At 44.1% G+C, this 20,092-nt stretch overlaps 1 protein-coding gene across 1 annotated transcript in view; it reads right to left on the bottom strand.

Annotated features, from left to right (window-relative positions):
- Nucleotides 1–20,092, bottom strand: part of Otoa (otoancorin) — a 67,734-nt gene that overhangs the window by 26,362 nt on the left and 21,280 nt on the right. The window contains exons 12-20 of the mRNA XM_077106125.1: nt 18,241–18,456; nt 15,573–15,740; nt 14,672–14,812; nt 12,431–12,489; nt 11,377–11,494; nt 9,363–9,436; nt 6,094–6,229; nt 4,363–4,553; nt 1,562–1,655 (exon numbers count right to left, since the gene is read on the bottom strand). Coding sequence (XP_076962240.1) covers nt 1,562–1,655; nt 4,363–4,553; nt 6,094–6,229; nt 9,363–9,436; nt 11,377–11,494; nt 12,431–12,489; nt 14,672–14,812; nt 15,573–15,740; nt 18,241–18,456 — 1,197 coding nt within the window. The remainder of the gene's footprint in view (nt 1–1,561; nt 1,656–4,362; nt 4,554–6,093; nt 6,230–9,362; nt 9,437–11,376; nt 11,495–12,430; nt 12,490–14,671; nt 14,813–15,572; nt 15,741–18,240; nt 18,457–20,092) is intronic.

Genomic DNA, 20,092 nt, shown 5'->3' with positions numbered 1-20,092 from the left:
GTATTTTTCTGAAAGGATGCACAAGAAACTGCAAACAGCGGCTGCTTCTGAGTAGAAAAGCTGGGAGTAGAAATCTGGGGTGAGAGGAAGACTTGCTTTTCATCCTATAGCCTCTAGAACACTTGGGATTTTTAACCAGAAGCATGTACTACTTGTTTTATTAAACATTTCCAGCATCAAAAAATATATATATACAGAATAATACAACAAAACACCCTGTACCCCATGTATCTACAATTCAACTTAAGAAATAAGACATCACAGATACAATTGATGGGTCCCTCCCTAGCCTTCAGCCTCTCTCCTTCCCCAGAAGTGTCTCTGAATTTGGTGTTAACCATTCTCAGGCACAGTTTTAAACTTACCTTATACATAGACTTGTTCTGCATGTGCTTAAAATTAATTTAGCTAGTATTTATCCATGTCCTTGGTATCCTACCATACACATTCTTTTGCAGCTCAGGCTTTCATAAGTCTACGCTGTTTTTGAGATCTCACCATGTTGATACAGGATGATTTCCATTTCATAGGTTGATTTTTTTAAAGACAAGATCAGTATATAATATTTATGCACCTACTATTTATGTTTGGACACCTGGACGGTGATTTTGCTGTGACCAGACATTAGAAGATGAGCTGTGCATGCATGACCCTGGCAATGTGCCTGTGCTCAAGCCCTGCTAAGCACGCTCATGTGCAGACTGTGTGTGCAGGTATAGGTCTGAGTGTGTGGGTGTGCTTTGTGGTAGGTCTGACTGTAACCAGGCAAACATTTACTCCTTCCCCACCCTCCATCTCCACAGGAGACTACTTCCTGCCCCTCCAGGTGGGGCTTAGTCATGTGAATTGCCTTGGTGGTTGGAATGTGGCAGAAGAGAGCATGCCAATGACCAGCCTGGGCCTTAAGAATGATTGTACTTTTCCACTCCTTTTTCTGGAATGTCAGACCTGTACCATGAGGAGAGGGCCCCAAAGACAGGGTTCCATAGAGGGCTGCCTCAGGGACCCACAAACCAAATGCTATCATTGCATGCCAGTGAGACCATGAGGCTTTGTATGCAGCAAAAGGTGACTGATTTGTGCTTGTTTTGCACATATCCTGGCCTAAACTGTCTAAATCTTGGATAGTTACTTTAGTGACTTTACTAGTAGAGTGCCAGGCTCAGTGATCTGGTTTTGGATTAATGGTGTTCATGTATGTGATTGCACACCCTGGACACCATGCACATGTGCATGTGGCAGTGGAAGGAACAAGACCTTGAATGGGCATGCGCATGAGATGACAGATAGCATGACCATAGCAGGTCCTGTGCTGCACACATTTGCCTAGAGGGCCACAGAAAGGACCAGAGTCATTCAGCTGCCAACTCACTCCCTTTCCCTGAACTCTGGGCATCTAAGAATGAAACTGGAAACATCTAACCTCTTTGCAGTGAAAAAAAAAAAAGAACCTTCCCGAACCACAGACGGTGCAAACTCAGTGGGGTATGACAACCACACTTTCTCTCCCCTTCAAACTCCTTCGACCTTCTTAAATTCTTCAGATGGGGCACAGAGGTACCTTTCTGGCAATAGGGCGTAATTCATCTCCTGAGAAAAGTACTAGAAAAGGTCCCAAGTCCTTTGTAGTCTCAGCCGTCCAGTTCTGAGGAAGCCTAAGAAGAGATGATAAGTAGCAAAATGAAACACCACGTGTGGTGGATGTCCATCGTGGACATCCGTCATGGGCATCTTGAAGCCAGCATCCTTTACTTTCAAGAACAGACCCGACCTTAAGGCCCAGAGAGGCTGTCAATCACACGGTCCCACTTCGCTGACCAAATAAATAAATAAAGGGCATGTGATACAGACTGACCAATCATCCCTTGAAATTTTGAAGGACCTACCAGAGTGGCTCTCTCTTTTCTGGAATCACTCCTAGTAAAGAAGATATTGAAGCCAATATTGAAGGAATGGCAAGCTGAGGAATGGAGGAACAGATTCCAATCCAGTCGTGCCTGAAGTCCACCCCTAGACTTTCTCATTATATTCTATTTCTGAACTCAACAAATTCCCACTTTTTTTAGTTTGAATTGAATCATTGAGTTTCTGTCACTTATATCACCATGTGTCCTTCCTCCCCCTTCTCAAAGAAGAGTAATGATATTGCTGTTCTTTTCAAATTATTGTAACCGCCTCTTTTGTTCTTATGGTGCTAGAGATTGAACCCAGTGTTTTGTGCATGCTAGACAAGTGCTCTACCACTGAGCTATAACCACAGGTCATGAAAGAGTTTTATCTTACAGCATGAAAAAAATTTCTTTTGAATTTGGCAGGATAACTGAACAGACCCAGAATCTACTATGGTTCTCAAAGAGGCGAAAATGTCTACCATGAAGTGTGCTACATTATATCTAAGGAGATCTACCCAATTAGCAGTGAGGGTCCCTCTAGCATCAAGGCTAAACACCTGTCAATGAGTCCCCACTCCTATTTCTTTGATAAAAATATCCCACTAGGGGCTGGGGATACAGCTCAGTTGGTAGAGTGCTTGCCTCGCATGCACAAGGCCCTGGGTTCAAACCCCAGCACCCAGAGAAAAAAATAAAAATATTATCCCATTAGACCATAAGCCTCATGAAAGCAAGACCTGCACCTGTCCTAACAGCAGCTATTCCCTTAGTCCTGGTAGTAAAACAGTGTTCACAGCACTTGCATGCCCCGCACTACTGGAAGTTCTTTAACTATATTAACTCACTTCATCATCACAACCACCATACAGGGACTATAACTATCCCCATTCTACAAATGTGAAAATTAAACTAACTGCAGAAAGATGAGGTTTTCCCAGGCCATATGAACAGTAAATGGTAGAAGCAAAATTTTAACAAATATTCTGGCTCCTGAGTCCTTGGTGTTAAACTCTACATAACAGTACAATACCCACGACACAATTACTCAAAGAGCATTCGTCATCTCAGCATTGACTGACAGCTGCATCCCACTCAAATGTCTGACCTCCCTCAGAAACTCTCTAAGGGAAAGCAGAGCTCTGTTTTCCTCCAGGGAGTTCTCACACACCTGGAGGTAATGGTAATTGTTATTATTACAAAAATAACAATACTGTTATTCTTTGAATGCAAAATGCTATAGCCACTTTGAAAGATAGTTTGATGGTTTCCTACAAAATTAACAATATGATCCAGCAATCACATACTTTAGTATTTACCCAAAGGAGCTGAAAACTTGTTTACACACACACACACACACACACACACACAATCTGCACATGAATGTTTATAGCAGCTTTGTTTATAATGGCCAATATTCAGAAACAGCCAAGATGCCCTTCAGTAGTCAAATGGATAAATAAACTGTGGCGCATTCAGACAATGGGATATAATTCAGTGCTAAAAAGAAACGAGCTGCCAGGCCATGAAAAGACATGGAGGAGCCTTAATTGCATGTTATTAAGTGAAAGAAGCCAATCTGGATAGGCCATATGATTTATGACATTCTGGAAAAGCCATCAGTGATGACCAGGGAGGAAGGGAAGGAAGGAATGAGTAGGTGGAACAGAGGATTTTCAGACAATGAAAATACTCTGTGTGACATTATCATGGTAAATACACGTCATTATACATTAGGACAAAACCAGGGAATGCCCAACCCCAAGAATGAGCCCTAATGTATCTGTGATATTGGTGTTAGTGACAACATTGTGATGTCAATGTGAATTCTTCAACTGTAATGAATGTGCTGCTCTAAATTGGATATATTAACAATGGGGAAGCTACAGGGCTGTATAAGTGATGTATAAGAAATCTCTATACCTTCCTCTCAATTTTGCTGTAAACCTAAAACTACTCTTTAAAATATGTCTTTAAAGCGGGACGTGGTAACGCACACCTATAATCCCGGTGGCTTGGGAGGCCGAGGCAGGAGGATCACAAATTCAAAGCTAGCCTCAGCAACTTAGCAAGGCCCTAAGCAACTCAGTGAGACCCTGTCTCTAAATAAAAATATTTTTTAAAGGGCTGGGGGTGTGGCTTAATGGTTGAGCACCCCCAGATTCAATCCCCAGTACCCCCCACCAAAAAAATAGTCTTTAAAATCATGATACGAACACCTTCCATTTTCAAGGGCCATCTTTTCAAAACTGTCCCTTCCACATGCCAAGCTGAGTCAGTGACACCCATGCAAGCCTGCAGGGTGGCTACAATCGTTCCCGCTTCATAGGGACCCCGAAGCCAAAAGAAGAAAGCTACCCTAGTAGCATATCTGACCTCATCCTAACTAGAACCTATGTCCTTTGAGAAGCAAGATTGGTGTCCCTTCACCCAGAACACCTTCCCCCCAAAGCCCAGCCCCTACCCCTCTCACCCCAACTGTTCCAGCAGCCTGAGCCTCACCGCGGCCTTCTGCTCAGGGCTGAGGTCTGGGCAGTCTCTTAGGCCCTGCAGAGCAGCAGCCCAGGCCCCAGGGGAGATGCCTCTTTCAATGATGGTGGCTGGCAAATGACACAGCAGATTCCCCACGATGTCCACGGTGTACTCATCAGCAATGGAATCATCCTGAAAGCAACCAGTGGGACTCCTGGGAGATCCAGCAGGGCTCAAGGTCATGATCCTGAAAAATACTCCCAGTTCCAAACTTCTTCAAGATTCCAGGATGAATCATCCACACTGCCATGAACCTCCAAAGATGGAACAGAACCTGATTTCTCCCCAGGGAGGCAGCCTCAGAAGTCTGAGAAACCCCAGCCTGGTGCCTCCTGAGCACTCAGCAAATGAGGGCTGTTGTCATTGTTACTGCTCAGTCTAACAAACATTATAATAATAGTATATAACAAGAAAATCAGCACTCCAAAGCTTGTATGGCACTTGAATGCTTTCCAAGCTCCTCCTCAAAATGATAAAAATAGCTAACATTTATTATGCATTTACTATATGCTAGGCACTGTTCTAAACATCTACAAATTTTAATCCATTTCACCTTCATAATAACTATAAGAGAAAAGCACTAACATAGCCCATATTTTAAACATAAAAAAACTGCCAGTTACCAAGACATTTTGATCTTAGGCCCTGTGCATTCAATAATTCAGTGCCCACAATTTACAATAGCCAAGCTATGGAGCTAAGCTACATGCCCTCGACAGATGAATGGATAAAGAAAATGTGGTACATATACACAATGGAGCACTACTGAGCCATAAAGAAGAATGATATTATGGTATTTGCCTGGTAAATGGATGGAACTGGAGACTATCATGCTAAGTGAAATAAGCCAGTCCCAAAAAGTGAAAGGTCCAATGGTTTCACTATTATGCAGAAGCTAATGCAAAATAAGGAAGAATAAAAAAATAGAAGAAAGATCAGTGGAGTAGATAAAGGGGAATGAAGGGAAGGGAGGAAGGATAAGGTTGAGAAACTTAACTTTCCTGTGTATATATATGAATATACCATAGCGAACCTCACCATCATGTACATCCACAAGACTCTAATTTAAAAAAAAAAACCTGTAAGAAATAGCAGAAAGATTAGTAAAGGGAAAGGAACAGGGGAGGGAGGACAGGAGGGAAAGAGAAAGTACTGGGGACTGAATTAGACCAAATTATATTCCATGCTTTTATAATTATGTCAAAATGAATCTTAATGTTATGTATAACTAAAAAGAACCAATAAAAAATTCTAAAAATTAAAAAATGCAGTGCCCATTTCATACCCTTCAGAAAGCCCTGAGATGTGCTATTACATCCAACTTTTAGATGAGGAAACCAAGGTTCAGGGAGGGGAGGTGATGTGCCTAAAACCAATAGCTGGCAGAGGCATGTCTAGAACCCAAACTCTGCAGGCTCTGCTTTTTCCAGTCCTCCAGTGCAGCCTCCCTTCATTCAGGCCCTGGGACAGGTGTCTCCAGAACCATTCACCAAGATTGTTCCAACCAGCAACGCTGTTCTCCCAGAGTCGGCTCTGGGACCCACAATCAGACTTCCAGCCATCACAGGAGGCTCAAGATCCCAGCCAGATCCCCACGGGGTCTTCCCAAGATGACCACAGACACCCAGAGAAGAGGGACACCAGTGAAGTGTGACCCAGAAAGGTTCCTCACCAGGCACTGTTGTACTTTCCTGAGCACCAAATCCCTTTTGTGGGAATCTGAAACCAGGGAGTCCAGTCGACTCTTGCCCAGGCTGATCAGAAAGGGCGCACACCGGGAGGCTGGGACAGAAGCCAGGAAGCGGGTCCTGGAGAGAGATGGGGAGAACCAAAGGAGGAAAACAGTGGCGGCCTGCATTTGCTCCTGAAATTGGTGTCCGCGTGCCCTATAGCTCATCACGGGGATGCCCTTTCACGTCTGTCTTTTCCAGCGATGCTGTGGCTCCCTGGGGCAGGTAGCTCCTACCCATCATGCACCTCTTCTAGGGCGGAGTAGGGGGTAAAGCTCCCATCATGCTCTCCTTCTAGGGGCGGGGAAACTGAATTCCCATCATGCTCCTCTTCTGGGGTGGGCGGGGACAGAGTTCCCATCATGCTCTTCTTCTAGGGGTGGGAAAACAGACCTCTAATCATGTACCTCTTCTAGTGAAGGGTGGGGCACACTTCCCATCATGCTTCTCTTCTAGGGGTGGGGGGAAACAGACTTCCCATCATGCCTCTCTTCTAGGGGCGGGAAACAGACTTCCCATCATGCTTCTCTTGTATTCCCCATCAACACTGATCAGAGAATGGATTCTCCATAAATATTTATTGAATGAAAGACTGACTGAGAGGAAATGAAGAGAAAGGAAAAAGTGAGAGACAAAGAAGGGATAGAATATAATAGAAAGTAAGGAATATAGACAAGAGAGAATGGAAAGAGAGAAATGGCCCCTATCCTATCATCTCCTCCCTTGAGCTCTTGACCATAGATCAGGGGGAAATCCCAGTTGTTAGAATGATTTATAGCTCACCAAAGTTCAATCATACTCAGTAAAATACTTTTCCTTAATATATCATTTCTCTCATTAAAGAAAAATTAAAAATTTCCCTGTAACCAGGGAATGATGAAAAAAGACCCAACATCTTCCTCCCAACATCTTCCTCCTCCTCTGGGCCAACCCAGGATCCTTTTCCCTTTATTCCCAACCTGTCATTGCTACATTCTTAATATTATTCCAATCTGTTCTGGTCTTTCCACCCCCAGTCCTCTTTATTTCTTCATTCATTCATTCAGCAGTATCTACAGAGCATACTGCATGCCAGGCACTATCACTGGTCACTAGATATAGCAATGAACTTCATGATGCTTCGTTCTAGGTGAGGGCAGAAACACAGGAACCAAACAGGTTTAACAGAAAGAAAACAGGTCGTTTCAGCTAGTGATTAAATATAAGAAGAAAATATGGTGGCTCTATAATATAGAGAACAATGCTGGGGAGGCAGAGGAGCCCCTGCTGGAGCCAGGACGTGGAGATGTAGGGGAGTCAGCTCCATGCAGATCTGCATGACTGAAATAACCTTCTCCTGCCTTCCTCCTGCCACTCAGGCCCATGTTCCACCCTGAGTGATAGTGATGATCTTTTTGAAGCATAAATCTGGTGGCTGCTCCCAGAATACAAATGAAACACATAAGGGGTCGTACAAAGTTCTCCATATTCTGACGCCCCTTGCTTCTCTACCTTCTCTCATCACCTGCTCTGCAGCTATGCACCATGTGTTCCTTGGAGTGCTTGCTAGCCTCACCCGCACTGGACAGGACATCCTGTGCCCATGCCTGGAGTGTCTCTCTTAAACTTTCTCACCCCGCCGACCCCCACCCAAGTTCAGGTTGTGACTGTCTAGCACCTGCTTGAACCCGGGACTGTGGTCAACTGAATTGCAGAGCTAATGCTATGTCAGCTTCTGTTTATTGCTTGTTTGCTGTCTGGAAAATTCCAGTCCTGTGTAGAGCCCACAGGTCCCACTTATCAATGTTTTAACTTCTGTGATTGGCTAGCTTACATGACGATAAGCAAGTCACTGAGTGTGGTATTTGTGCTTATATTCTCTTTGGATGGACCAGGAAACTGCTGTCCTCCCACAGAGCCTGAGTCTCTGTGGTGGGTGACAGTCCCTGGCCAGGTAAATAAAGCTCTCTTTTGATTTGAAATTCCAACTTAGAGTGCTTTCTGAGGCGTCTCTCCATAATACTAACAACACCTGGCTTTCTTGGGAAACTATCCCTTTCATTCTAAGTCCTTGTAATTCACTCCCAGTTCAAGGGACCTAAACCTGGTTGACTTAAGGAGAACAATTGTCCCTAATAAGTCCAATGAGAGTCAAACCCAAGACTTTTATTGAGAATGATGGGAATAGAAAGTTGTTCTCTTTTCCCCAACAATGATGCCAGGGAAATGTAACTTTAAACCTTCAGGGGCTGCAGAAGAGAAAGAACTTGCCTGACAGTTAAGTCAACAGAGGAAAACTGAACCAAGAGACAGATGACATCATTTGAGCCTCTAGATTCAGCCATGCCTGAAGTTCATCTCTATAATTTTCAGTTGCCTGAACTAAAAATTCCCTGTTATTGCCTGAGTCAATTTGAGTTAGGTTCTGTCAATTTCAACCAAATATCAACTTAATATTATAATTGACTTCATATTTGTCTACTGTTCCCATAAGATTGTAAGCTCTTAAAAAGAGAATATTTAGCTATCATTGAGAACCTGCACAGTAAGGACTCAGTGTTAGAGTTTTTTTTGGGGGGTGGGTAGGTACTGGGGATTGAACTCAGGGGCACTCAATAACTGAGCCACATCCCCAGCCCAGTCTGTATTTTATTTAGAGACAGGGTCACAGAGTTGCTTAGCACCTCACTTTTGCTGAGGCTGGCTTTGAACTTGCGATCCTCCTGCCTCAGCCTCCTGAGCCGCTGGGATTACAGGCGTGAGCCACCACACCTGGCAAACACTCAGTATTTTTTTTTGAATGAATGAGTATAACAACAGCAAAAGAAAGTAGAGGGAAATAACAAAGGAGAAGAGGACAGAAACAGTGTCCAGACCATGTTTGAAAAGCAGGAAGCCCCCACTGCTTATAAGCCTAATTCCCCTGGGACCTGGACATAGCTGTCAGGCCAGCCCAGATGAGTCCTGCTTCACTGGTATTTATTCAGGCTTAAGACGCTTTCTCTTTGGTTTTTAAATAAAAGAAAAAGCAAGAGCATCTGTCTAACATATCTGAGTGGGGCTCAGAGTTTAATTACTGCTTCTCCAGGGCTTAGCTGTGAAAGACACTCTCCTTACTCCCTCTGTTACCTCAAGAAAACTCAGGGGGAGAGAGTCACTTGGGCCCAGGTGATTCCCCCCACCCACCCATCTTACTGCTGAGCCAGAAAGAGTAGGAGCCCTGGTCACTTACGGGAGTGCAGCCAACAGGAAAGGCGGCATGGATGGCCGGGAAACTTCCCAGTACTTCCACGCCAAACAATTAACCTGAAAGATTAGTGGTTCAAGAATTTGATCCAATAATACTAAGAGCAAACACAGATGGCCCAGTCTGTGTGCTGGGCACCGTTCTAAGTGCTGTATTCATGTCCACTTAGGTAATGGAGGACCCTACAATGCAGACACCACTATTGTGCCCATGTTATGGATGAAGAAACTGCGGTGAATACAAACACTTAAGTGTAAGAACACCCCCTTCACAGTTCTTGGTATAATTTCAAAGTGAGCTATGACTTTAAGGTCCTTCAGTAGGGAGTTGGCTAAATACATTATGGTATGTTCAGACAATAGAATTCTATTGTATGTATTATAATATATAACATACGTACACATATTATATGATTTCTATGCATGTATGTACACAAACATATATGTACACATACCTATAGAATAGTAAGGATAATATATGCTCATTTATTTTTCATATTACAAACAAATATGCTTAATACACTTTAAAAAAAAAACTCTCAAAATCAATGTGCAAGTTTTTTTCCCTGTACCTACTTGTGGTTGCTCACCTCAGGCTACTGACATGTTGGACCATGTACCTCTTGGTTGTGGGGGCTGTGCCCTGCGGGGTGTTCAGCGGGATCCTTGGCCTCCACCCCCTACATGCCAGGAGAATCCCATCTCCCCAGCTGTGATGGCCAAAAGTGCCTCCAGATATGGCCACAAGGACCCTGGGGGCAGAATAGCACCCTATCCTGAACCACTCCTCTCGGGCAAATAGGGAGAATTTTACTTCCTCTGTATGGTTTGGATTTCATAAAATAATTTCCAACAAAAATGTAAACAATAAGGGCAAATTTTCTAATTAACCGGCATTTGAAGGTCCTGGGCGCTGGGATAAGTAGCATCTCATTGGGCAACTGCTGGGACATCTTGGGGCTTCCTGACATCTCCACCCATTTCCTCCTGGCTTCCCTGTCTGAGCAGGACTTTCAATATGGTTTGATAGTACTCACCAAGGAACTAATTAGAAAGGCAGATTCTCAGGCTTCACCCAAGACCTGCGATATAGTTAACTCTAGGAGTGACTGACTCCCAATCTTTTGTGTGTGTGTGTGTGTGTGTGTGTGGAGCTGTAGATGGAACCCCAGGCCTTGCATGCGAGGCACATGCTCCACTAATGAGCCACACCCCAGCGCCTCATCTGGGTTTTGACAATGCTGATACAAGCTCCTACTCATCCAAGCTCCTGTTTGAGAACCACTGGTGGAATAAAGACTCTAAGGGCATGCCAGGGCTTCATTAAAACTTTGCATATTCCTCTAATGATCTCAGAGGATTATGCGCCAAGCTTCATGCTTCCCAATTCTGTAGGGAGAGAATGCACTGTTTGGAAATTTTTAATTTGGATATAAAACCCAAGGCCAAAGTTGAGAAGATGCTTTATGTATTCACCGGCTGTCTCTCCTGGGACTCTCTGCAGCCAACAGTTTACACTCAAAGCCTACACTCTGTCCCCAAGGCCAGTTGCTACTAACTTAGCTACTGTGAAAAGTCGGTTACTGCTGTTAGTCTCCCCAAGGGGTTACAGAGTCTCCATGACCTTTTAGAAAATGAAAAAGAAAATACTCAGAGTTATTTCCCTTTTATAGATCTCTCTGGAAAAGACAAGAATGTTAGACGAGGGATTGCCTCTGGTCCCAGGAGACCATGACCATGAACATGCAAAAGCATCTACCTTCCAAACACATTTTTAAGGTTCACATTTGAGTATGGACTAACCAACTGGAAACTTTGGGTTATTATTTGGAGTTTTGTAAAAGGAAACTGGAGAAAACCTGGCTCAATATTTGGCAACAAGTCATTATTTGCACCTGAATAATTTTGGCATTAACATCTTTAGATGGCAGCATCAACCTGTGCCCAGTGATTGAGGGATGGAGAGAGAATTAGAAGCAGAACCAATCTTCAGCAGTTACCTGATCCAGTGAAAGCAAAGAAAGATTGTTCTCAAAATCCCGGAAATGGGCCAGGAAGGAGTCGGCGCTCAGGTGATCAATGTGTGAACAGGTCATGCCTTTGATCAGCTGCCCACCACTAGAAACGAAACAGGGACATCGAGAAGAAGGAGCAAGAGAAGGCAGGTTCCAATAAATGTTGGCAAGGATGTGGGGAGAAAGGTACACTCAGACATTGCTGGTGGGACTGCAAATTGGTGCAACCATTCAGGAAAGTAGTATGCATAGTTCTCAGAAAACTTGGAATGGAACCACCATTTGACCCAGCTATCGCACTCCTCACTTGATACCAGAGGACTTAAAATCAGCCTACTACAGTGACACAGCCACATCAATGTTTATAGCAGCTCAATTCATAATAGCTAAGCTATGGAACCAACTTAGGTGCCCTTCAACAGATGAATGGATAAATAAAATGTGGTGCATATGCACAATGGAATATTACTCAGCCTTAAAGAAGAATTAAATTATGGCATTTGCCAGTAAATGGATGGAACTGGAGAATATCATGCTAAGTGAAATAAGCCAATCCCAAGAAAACAAAGGCTGAATGTTCTCTCTGATATGTGGATGTTAACTCACATCAAGGGAGGGTAGAGAGAAGAAGAATAGAAATCCATCGGATTAGACATAGGGAAAGAAAGGGAAGGGAGGGGAGAGGAAAAAGTTATGTCCTATTAATTCTAGGACATAGAATTTGGAAATCCTATGGACATAGAATTAATAGGACATAACTTTCCTAGCCTTGTATTTGAATACTGCACTAGAGTAATTTCGCATCATGTTTAACCACAAGATTAGGATCCCAGTTAGAATAAGTTTTACTCCATGTATGTATAATATGCCAAAATACACTCCATTGTCATATATAATTTAAAGGACCAAAAAAAAAAAAAGGCAGGTTCCATGTGACTCAAGCTACAGACGTCACTGTCCAACCCTCCTTCTTGGGAAAGTCAGCTCCTCAGCCGGAAGCTCCCGGGGCTCCCAGCCCTGGGCTGAGCTACGTCCCTACCTCAGGAGCTCCTCAGGCCTTCCGGTTGTCCTTGACAGGAGCTCATACAGGAACAAGGCCTGAGGGAAGAGAGATTGACATCACTGATGGAGCCCAGGACTGCCAGGCCCTGTAGGGAGGGCACTCTGACCCATTGCACAGATGGGCAAAGGAGGCCCAATGGGTTGCTAATCCAGGACCATACAACTGCTAAGTGGCCAAGCAGGGGTTTGAAAGGGTGTCAGAGTATTTCCAGAGCACAGAGCCTGTGCTTTAAAGGGTGAATCAGGAGCAGGGCTGGGGAATGACTTCCTGTGCAGAGGGAGGCCACAGACCTATGGAGGACTCTCTGTGGCCTCTTTGGCATGCCCACCTGCTAGTCCTGAGTACAGGGTATCCCAGAACAAAAGCAAATGAATAGACCAGCAGCGGCTAGAAAGAGCCATCAATAAAGAACTGCAGGCGGCTCACACTTGCCTGAAACCCTCCCAGATGAGCACTCCAGGAGAGCAACACTGAGCAGGCAGGGGAGACATTTGTTTTAAGGAATGTAATTTTACAGAATACCTAACTCGCAGACAGGATCAAGTATGACATTTGTCTATTTTATAGACTCCGAAACTTTGAGCATAATTCCCCAAACAGAGTAAATTATGAGCTAGCGTCAAATGAGGCTTCTGTGACACAGTAGCTAAGGATCTTAAAGTATCCTAAAGGCCCAGGCAAAAGGAGCAGGGGTGGAGGAAAGTTCTGGGCCCTGTGTGTGTGTGTGTGTGTGTGTGTGCGTGGTCCCAGAGACTTCCAAGGGCACAAGGTCAGCTTCCGGGACTCTCCTACCATCCTCCCCATCTCAGGAAATAACAACTCCATCAACTCATTGCTGGGAAAAATATATATATATATCTTGAACTGCCTGCAGCAAGATGTACTTTCCAAAATAGATTGAGTGATCCTGGCCACTGAATTTGGCAGCTGTTGGATACATAGCAATTGGTCACCATAATATCATCCAAACATGTAAGCAAGATTCCCCAGGACAAATGAGGATTTTTGGTCTGTTTTGTTCACTTCTATACTCCCAGGGCTGTGAGCAGCACCCAGCATGTGCTCAATATCAGGAGTGAATGAGCAGGAAGTCAGAGAAAGTCCTACAGCTATACCTCAACCTCAATAGTGTCATCCTGCCCTCCTGGTCTCAGAACTCACAGTATATAATAAACATACAATCTGCTAATATTTACAGCCCATGCTTGTGAGCCGTGAGACATGTGTCACTGATCCTTATGAGAAATTATCTACATTTTGCACATGGGAAGACTGAGGCCATGTAGGGAGAAGTAGTTTCCCCAAAGCTAATAAAATAAATGGGATCCAGATCTTGTCTCACTTCTTAACACTACACTATTCTGCCTCCAGGGTTGAATCCCACAGAAATAAATCGCTTTTGCCAAATTAAAGAATACTCCCACAAGACGGACAGTCAGAAATACAGGATCGAGCTGCAGGGATTGTGGTCATAACATGTTCTACTGCATGATCATAACAGGTTTAGATGCCAACTTTATTTATTTATTTATTTATTTATTTATTTATTTATTTATTTATTTTGCCAAAAAAGTGAGGCATAATCTTTATGGGAAGCTTTTTAAGAAAGTGGTGCTGGTGTTATTGAGAAATCATTTATTACTAAATTGTCTTTGGTGCAAGATTTGGATGCACAGAATACTCGTGAATAGACTGTAAAATGGAATAGGTCAAATCAACAAAGAAAACGCATTAGTTGCTACTGATTGGTGCATGCTAGTTGAAATAGTACACTTTGAGAAAACTGACTACCATGTCGCAAAGTTGGGGCTTACAAATTTTAATCCTGTATCCAGAGATTCTGTGCCACTAATGCTGGTTTTGTTACCTGACTCACCAGCCTCAACACCACTTGTGCAAAATATGTTGACTGTATGCAACTTTTGTGTGTTTAGTACTATGGGGCTTTAAACCATGCAAGTAAGCTTTTAGAAAGGTACTGACGATGTAATGCACTGAGAATTCAGGGTTTGTGGCTCACGGTGCACGGGAAGACAAATGTGCATCCATATGCCCCTGGTGGATACCCCTGCTGCTCTGTTCACCTTTTAAGCAGCACGAGGAACGGAATTATATCGTGCAATGATTACATGATGAAAGGTTATAAATCAATTTGGGGGATTGAAAAAAAATAAGGTATGACAATATAAGGTACGATTATGTGGTGAAATATGGTACCTGGCTCCTTCGAAGCTCCTTCTCCTTCAGGATTGAAGAGTTGAATCGGGATTCCCTCCGTAAATCAAAGAGAGACACTTCCTTAAAGAAAGTCCCTTGTATCTCCACAATGCCTGAGGTGGTGTCGTCTACTTCAGTCATCTGCCCAAAGTGAGAAGAAAGAGGAATGACCTTATAAGAAGTGCCTGAGATTTGGGTACGAGCTGGATATGGCTTCATGGACAAAAATAATCCATGAGATCTGCTAGCAACCCTATGGAGTAGGGACTTCCATTATTCCCACTTACAGGTTGGAAGACGGAGGCTTAGAAGTGATTGGTGGAAAGTGGGTAAGTGAGATTCAAGTCCAAGTTGGGGTTATTCCAAAATCCACTCTTTATTTTAACTAGGCATGCTACTGCTATCTGCAAAGGGGAGGGGTTTCTTAACAGATTTTGCAACTGGATGTGAAGGTCTTTAGTGCAAGATGGAAACCCAGAAAACCCCTCTGGAGACCTCCTTCAATTGAGAAAGGCATAACAACTTGACTTTGGACCATGGAAAGGGCTTTCAGAAGCACTCTGAACTTCAGACATCGTTTTTAGGCTTGGAAAACCAATTTTTAAACACATTATTAGATCAAGAAACCTGGCTTTAAAAATGTTTTCTGGATTAGACAGGCTAGGGAGAGCAAGGGTCTGGAGAGAACTACAGCGTGGCCAGCAGAGCCCTGTCTAGGAAGGAGGGAGGAGAGCCATCAGGAGAAGGCATCTTCTGGGCTCAGAACTACCACGAACACCAGTGAATGAGATAATCCCAGCCCTGAAGGGAGGGCCCAGAGTCACAGCCCACTGGCAAAACCCCAAAACCACATCCCCTGTGAGCCTCCTGACAGGTGAGCAGCCACCTGTCTTCACCTCACCTTGCTCAGGACACCTTGCTGCTGGGCAGGCGACAAATCAGACAGGTGTTGGGAGATGGTGCTTCTCAGGACCTGCAGGAGGTCTTTGCGGTCCATGCTGTAGAAGTCCTGGGTGGCAACCCCTGCCAGCAGCACACCCATCTGGCTGACATTGTAGAAGGACAGCACCTGGTAGGGGATCCGCCACCAGGGTGAGGCTCTGCTCTGGCCTCTCCTCTCCCAGATGCTCACCCAGCCCTTCTGCATGCCAGGTATGAATGGGCAACCCCATGGGACACACGGCGAGCAAGACAGATGCTGTGATCAGAGACTGTCCCCCTTTCTACCCTGAAAGAGTATCAACTATCCAAACCAAGGCAGCTAGAGTGGCCCATACCTGCAATCCCAGCAACTTGGGAGGCTGCAGCAGGAGGATCGCAGGTTCGAGGCCAGCCTCAGCAACTTAGCAAGACCCAGTCTCAAAATAAAAATTTAAAAAGCTCAGTGGTAAAGTGCCCCTGGGTTCAATCCCCAGTACCATAAAAACTTTAATTAGTTAGTTAATTTAAAAAAAAAAAAAAACATGAGGTATGTGATCAGGGCCATATTAGGGGAATTATTATGCTATTTAAGCTCGTGGCACAAATAAATGGACTGTGTGTGTGATTAATTTGAACTAACTGACAACATTTAAAAATTGTTTCTAATTTTTTTAGTTAAATTTATAGGAAGAATTCTCATATGCATTCAGAATTGAACTTCTGGATTTTTTTAAACAAAACAATATGAACATAGATAATACAGGGCTCACATTCTGCCTGGGCACAATTATCAAGAGCAGAGGATCAGCCTCCCCCGAGGCAGGAGTTCTCAGTGTTACCCAGTCCCTGCCCCCACTCACAGGAGCTGGAGACCATTCACTTGTCACTCGACAGGCATGTGCCTTGCCAAATCCTCATACTCATCAATCTCTGTGCAGAAGTTTTGAGTGGGAATAAAAAAAAGTTTCAAGATACAAGTCCGATGTTTGACGGGAGATATGATGGACCTACCCATCCTACCAGAAATCATGCGTGCCTCCTCCCCTCCTTTCCAGCAAGCCTAGCAGACAGTTTTCCAAATAATCAGAGGCATACCTTTTTCCTTCAGTCATTCTCTGTGGCGAGGAGAGTTTCTTACTGTCTCCAAAGAAAGCAAGACCTTTCCAGTTCTCTAAAAGTCTCTGGAGTCTGAAGCCCTTTCAACTGGACCCAGCACAGGGAGACTAGTTACTCCTACCCACCCCCCCAAAAAAGTTCCATTTCTGAAGTGAGGTCCGCATACTGTAGACATACATGCACAGCCGTGTTTAGAGCAGCCCTATTCACAACAGCCCAACTACGGAGCCAGCCTAGGTGTCCATCATTGGATGAATGGATAGAGAAAATGTGGTCTATATACCCAGTGGAGTTTTATTCAGGGATAAAGAAGAGTGAAATTGAATCATTTGCAGGAAAATGGGTGGAACTTGAGAAACTTAAGTGAAATAAGCCAAACTCAGAAAGTCAAGGGTTCTGTGTTTTCTTTCATATGTGGGAAACTAGAGAGGAAAGGAAAAGAAAGATGGAGGGTGGATCTCATGAAAATGGAAGGGAGATCAGTAGAGGAAAAGGACCAGGGAAAGGGAGGAGGGGAGAGAAAGGGGAAATCCTGGAGAATCATTTTGGCCAAATTATAGTTACGCTGTGCGCACATACAAATGTGTAACGATGAATCCCACCATTATGTGTAACTATAATGCATCAAAAAAATACAGAAAAAAAAAAGATCCATTTTCCATCCCCAGCTAGAACATGGCTAAGACTTCCTTCCCTGATCGCCCTTCTCTGCAGCCCAAAGCTAGGATAAAATGACTTCATCCCCGATCCCAGGATGAGGACCAACAACTCAGTGATCACTAGCTCACAGAGCTCATGCTCCATTATGTCACCTGATGCTCCAACATCTGTACGTGGGTCACATCACATAACATTTCAGCAATGAGGTGGGGTAGGCTCTATGTTATCCCCATTTTACAAGTAAAGAAACTGAGGCAAGGCGAAGTTAAGCAACTGCCCAATGTCACACTGTTTGTTAGTAAGGGGCACAGTGAGGATTCCACCCTAGGGAGACCTCCTGAGCATTCTCACGGATTGATTGTTCCTGCTGTGTATAATAACTGGCTGTTATGGGCAGAATGAGTCCTCACAAAATTCATATGTTGAAGCCATAACCCCCAACGTGATGGTATTGAGTGGTTGGGCCTTGGGTGGTAATTAGGATTAGGTGGGGCCCTGAACCAATGGGATTAGTGCCCTTATAGAAAGGATGCCAGAGTGCTAGGGGTGTAGCTCAGTGGTAGAGCACCTGCCTAGCATGTGTGAGACCCTGAGTTCAATCCTCACAAAAAATAAAATAAAATAAAATAATGCACACTGGAGAGCTTGCTGTCATGGAACTAAGATGGCAGTTCCCCACAAGCCAAGAGAAGAGGCCTCAGAATAAAAACTACCTTGCCTACACCTTGATCTTGCACTTTCCAGCCTCCAGACTGAATTTGTGTTTTTGATGTCTCCTGGACTCTGGTGTTTTGTTATAGCAGCCTGAGCTGACAAATACCCTAGTTCTTGGGTCTTAGGGCACTCTGGAAAAGTTAAAAGTTCCAGCTCACCTTTTCATGGGCTGAGTATTTGGCAGACAAGAGGATGACCTGGCTCTTGGCCCAGCCTGAGACCTGGTTAAGGGTGGTGATGGCACTGTGCACGGCTTCCGGGGAGAGGGATTCCAGCTGACTGCAGGTCAAACCCACGACTGCATCTGACAAAGAGCCTAGGGTCTCGTTGAGGGTCCGGTTCTCGGTGGCAATACCCAGGAGGTCAGCTTTGAGCTAGAAGGAGAGCAGTCTGAGATGAGCATGGACATCAAGCAGGTCAGTGTCTCCCTCTGACTACGTCCTGGGCATATGGAGTCCATCCTGCCCCATCTAAGCCTCATCTATCCCCCATCCTGTCCCATCGAAGCCTCTGTACGGAGACCAGGAGGAAAAGACACTCTTGCCTTGTCCAGTGACACAGCACCCCCCACCCCCACCTCCACAGGCAGTGGCTTCTTGTGCTGGAAATTCAAATTGGGCTTCATTTGAATATTAATGTGCTAGTAAATCAACCTGAAAGCATAGCAGGAAGGAATTTTGCTCCCTTACAATTCCACTGCATTCTTCTAGATTTTATTTTCCTTTTCTGACCTTGAATTCTGTGTCCATATATATATATATGGCTGTTTTTCTTTTGTAAACTATCTGGGCCTTTTTCATGATGATATGATCTGTGTCCAAATAATTCTCAACAGTACAAGAAAGTTCTAGTGGTCTAAAAAATCCTACCTCTTAAAAATAAGTCTGGGGCTGGAGTGACCCAGTGGCTCAGTGGTAGAGCACTTGTACAAAGGACACAAGGCTCTGGGTTCAATCCTCAGCACCAGAAAAAGAAAGAAAGGTGAGAAACTATGATTAGTAGTTGGGTGTATATCCTTCCAAGTCTCCCTGTGCTTTTATAAAGACAGCATGGAGTTTTTACAGAGCTACAATATGAACAGAAGTATAATTTTCTGTTCTATGTTTTTCACTTAAAATTATATCTTGTACGTCTTTGTACATGTCTATGATCATTTTAATAATTATATTATTGCTAAATGCCTGCCTAGTTATAGTCGCATGTGTGTCTCAATTGCTTGTGGTAAGGAAACTCGCCAACTGTAGCAAAACCTCTGTGCCAGAAAATGAGAGCCTGCAGATTTTAACACCAGAATGTATTACAACAATATGTCCATTTCTAACAGGTGCACGAGATTGGTCCATGCAATATTAAAATGGCCACTGGGGGGCAGAAAAGTGAAGTAGAAGAACCCTCCTGGCTGTGCCTGGCTTCTCTCAATTTTAGCAGGTTCCCCTTCCCTAGAAGTGGTTCTCAAAATGTGGTCCTTGGCCAGCAGTTGCAGAACGGGGGAACTTATTAGGAATAAGTTCCATCCCAGACCTGCCATATCAGGCTCTGGGCATGGGGCCCAGCAACCTGTACTTTAACAAGCCTGCCCACTAATTCTGATGCACCCTCAAGTTTGAGAACTACGGAGTTAAGTGATCCCAAAGTGTTCCTCCATATCTAAATGTATTTGACTTTCTTTTTGGTCAGGGCTGCCACAATTATCCCTGTGGATATAAAATACATTTATTCTTATTTTTGTTGGAGTTTGCTTGAGGATTTCTTTTCCTTGAAAAGTATGCATTGACTAAGACTGATGATCTAATGTGACATGTCCACTGTGATTGGGGCGGGGCACAGACACCCACACCTGTAATCCTAGCAACTCAGGAGGCTGAGGCAGGAGATCACGATTTCAAGGCCAGCCTGGGCAATTTAGCAAGACCCTGTCACAAAATTTAAAAATACAAATATAAAAGGTTGGGGTTGGTAGAGCACCCCTAGGTTCAGTCCCTAGTACTACCAAAAAAAAAAAAAAAATGG

This window comes from Callospermophilus lateralis, chromosome 19 (assembly GCF_048772815.1).
Source record: "Callospermophilus lateralis isolate mCalLat2 chromosome 19, mCalLat2.hap1, whole genome shotgun sequence".
In the NCBI taxonomy this organism is placed as follows: Eukaryota; Metazoa; Chordata; class Mammalia; order Rodentia; family Sciuridae; genus Callospermophilus; species Callospermophilus lateralis.
The sequence above is the reverse complement of the archived record's forward strand: the minus strand, read 5'-3'. Positions and strand labels throughout refer to the sequence as shown.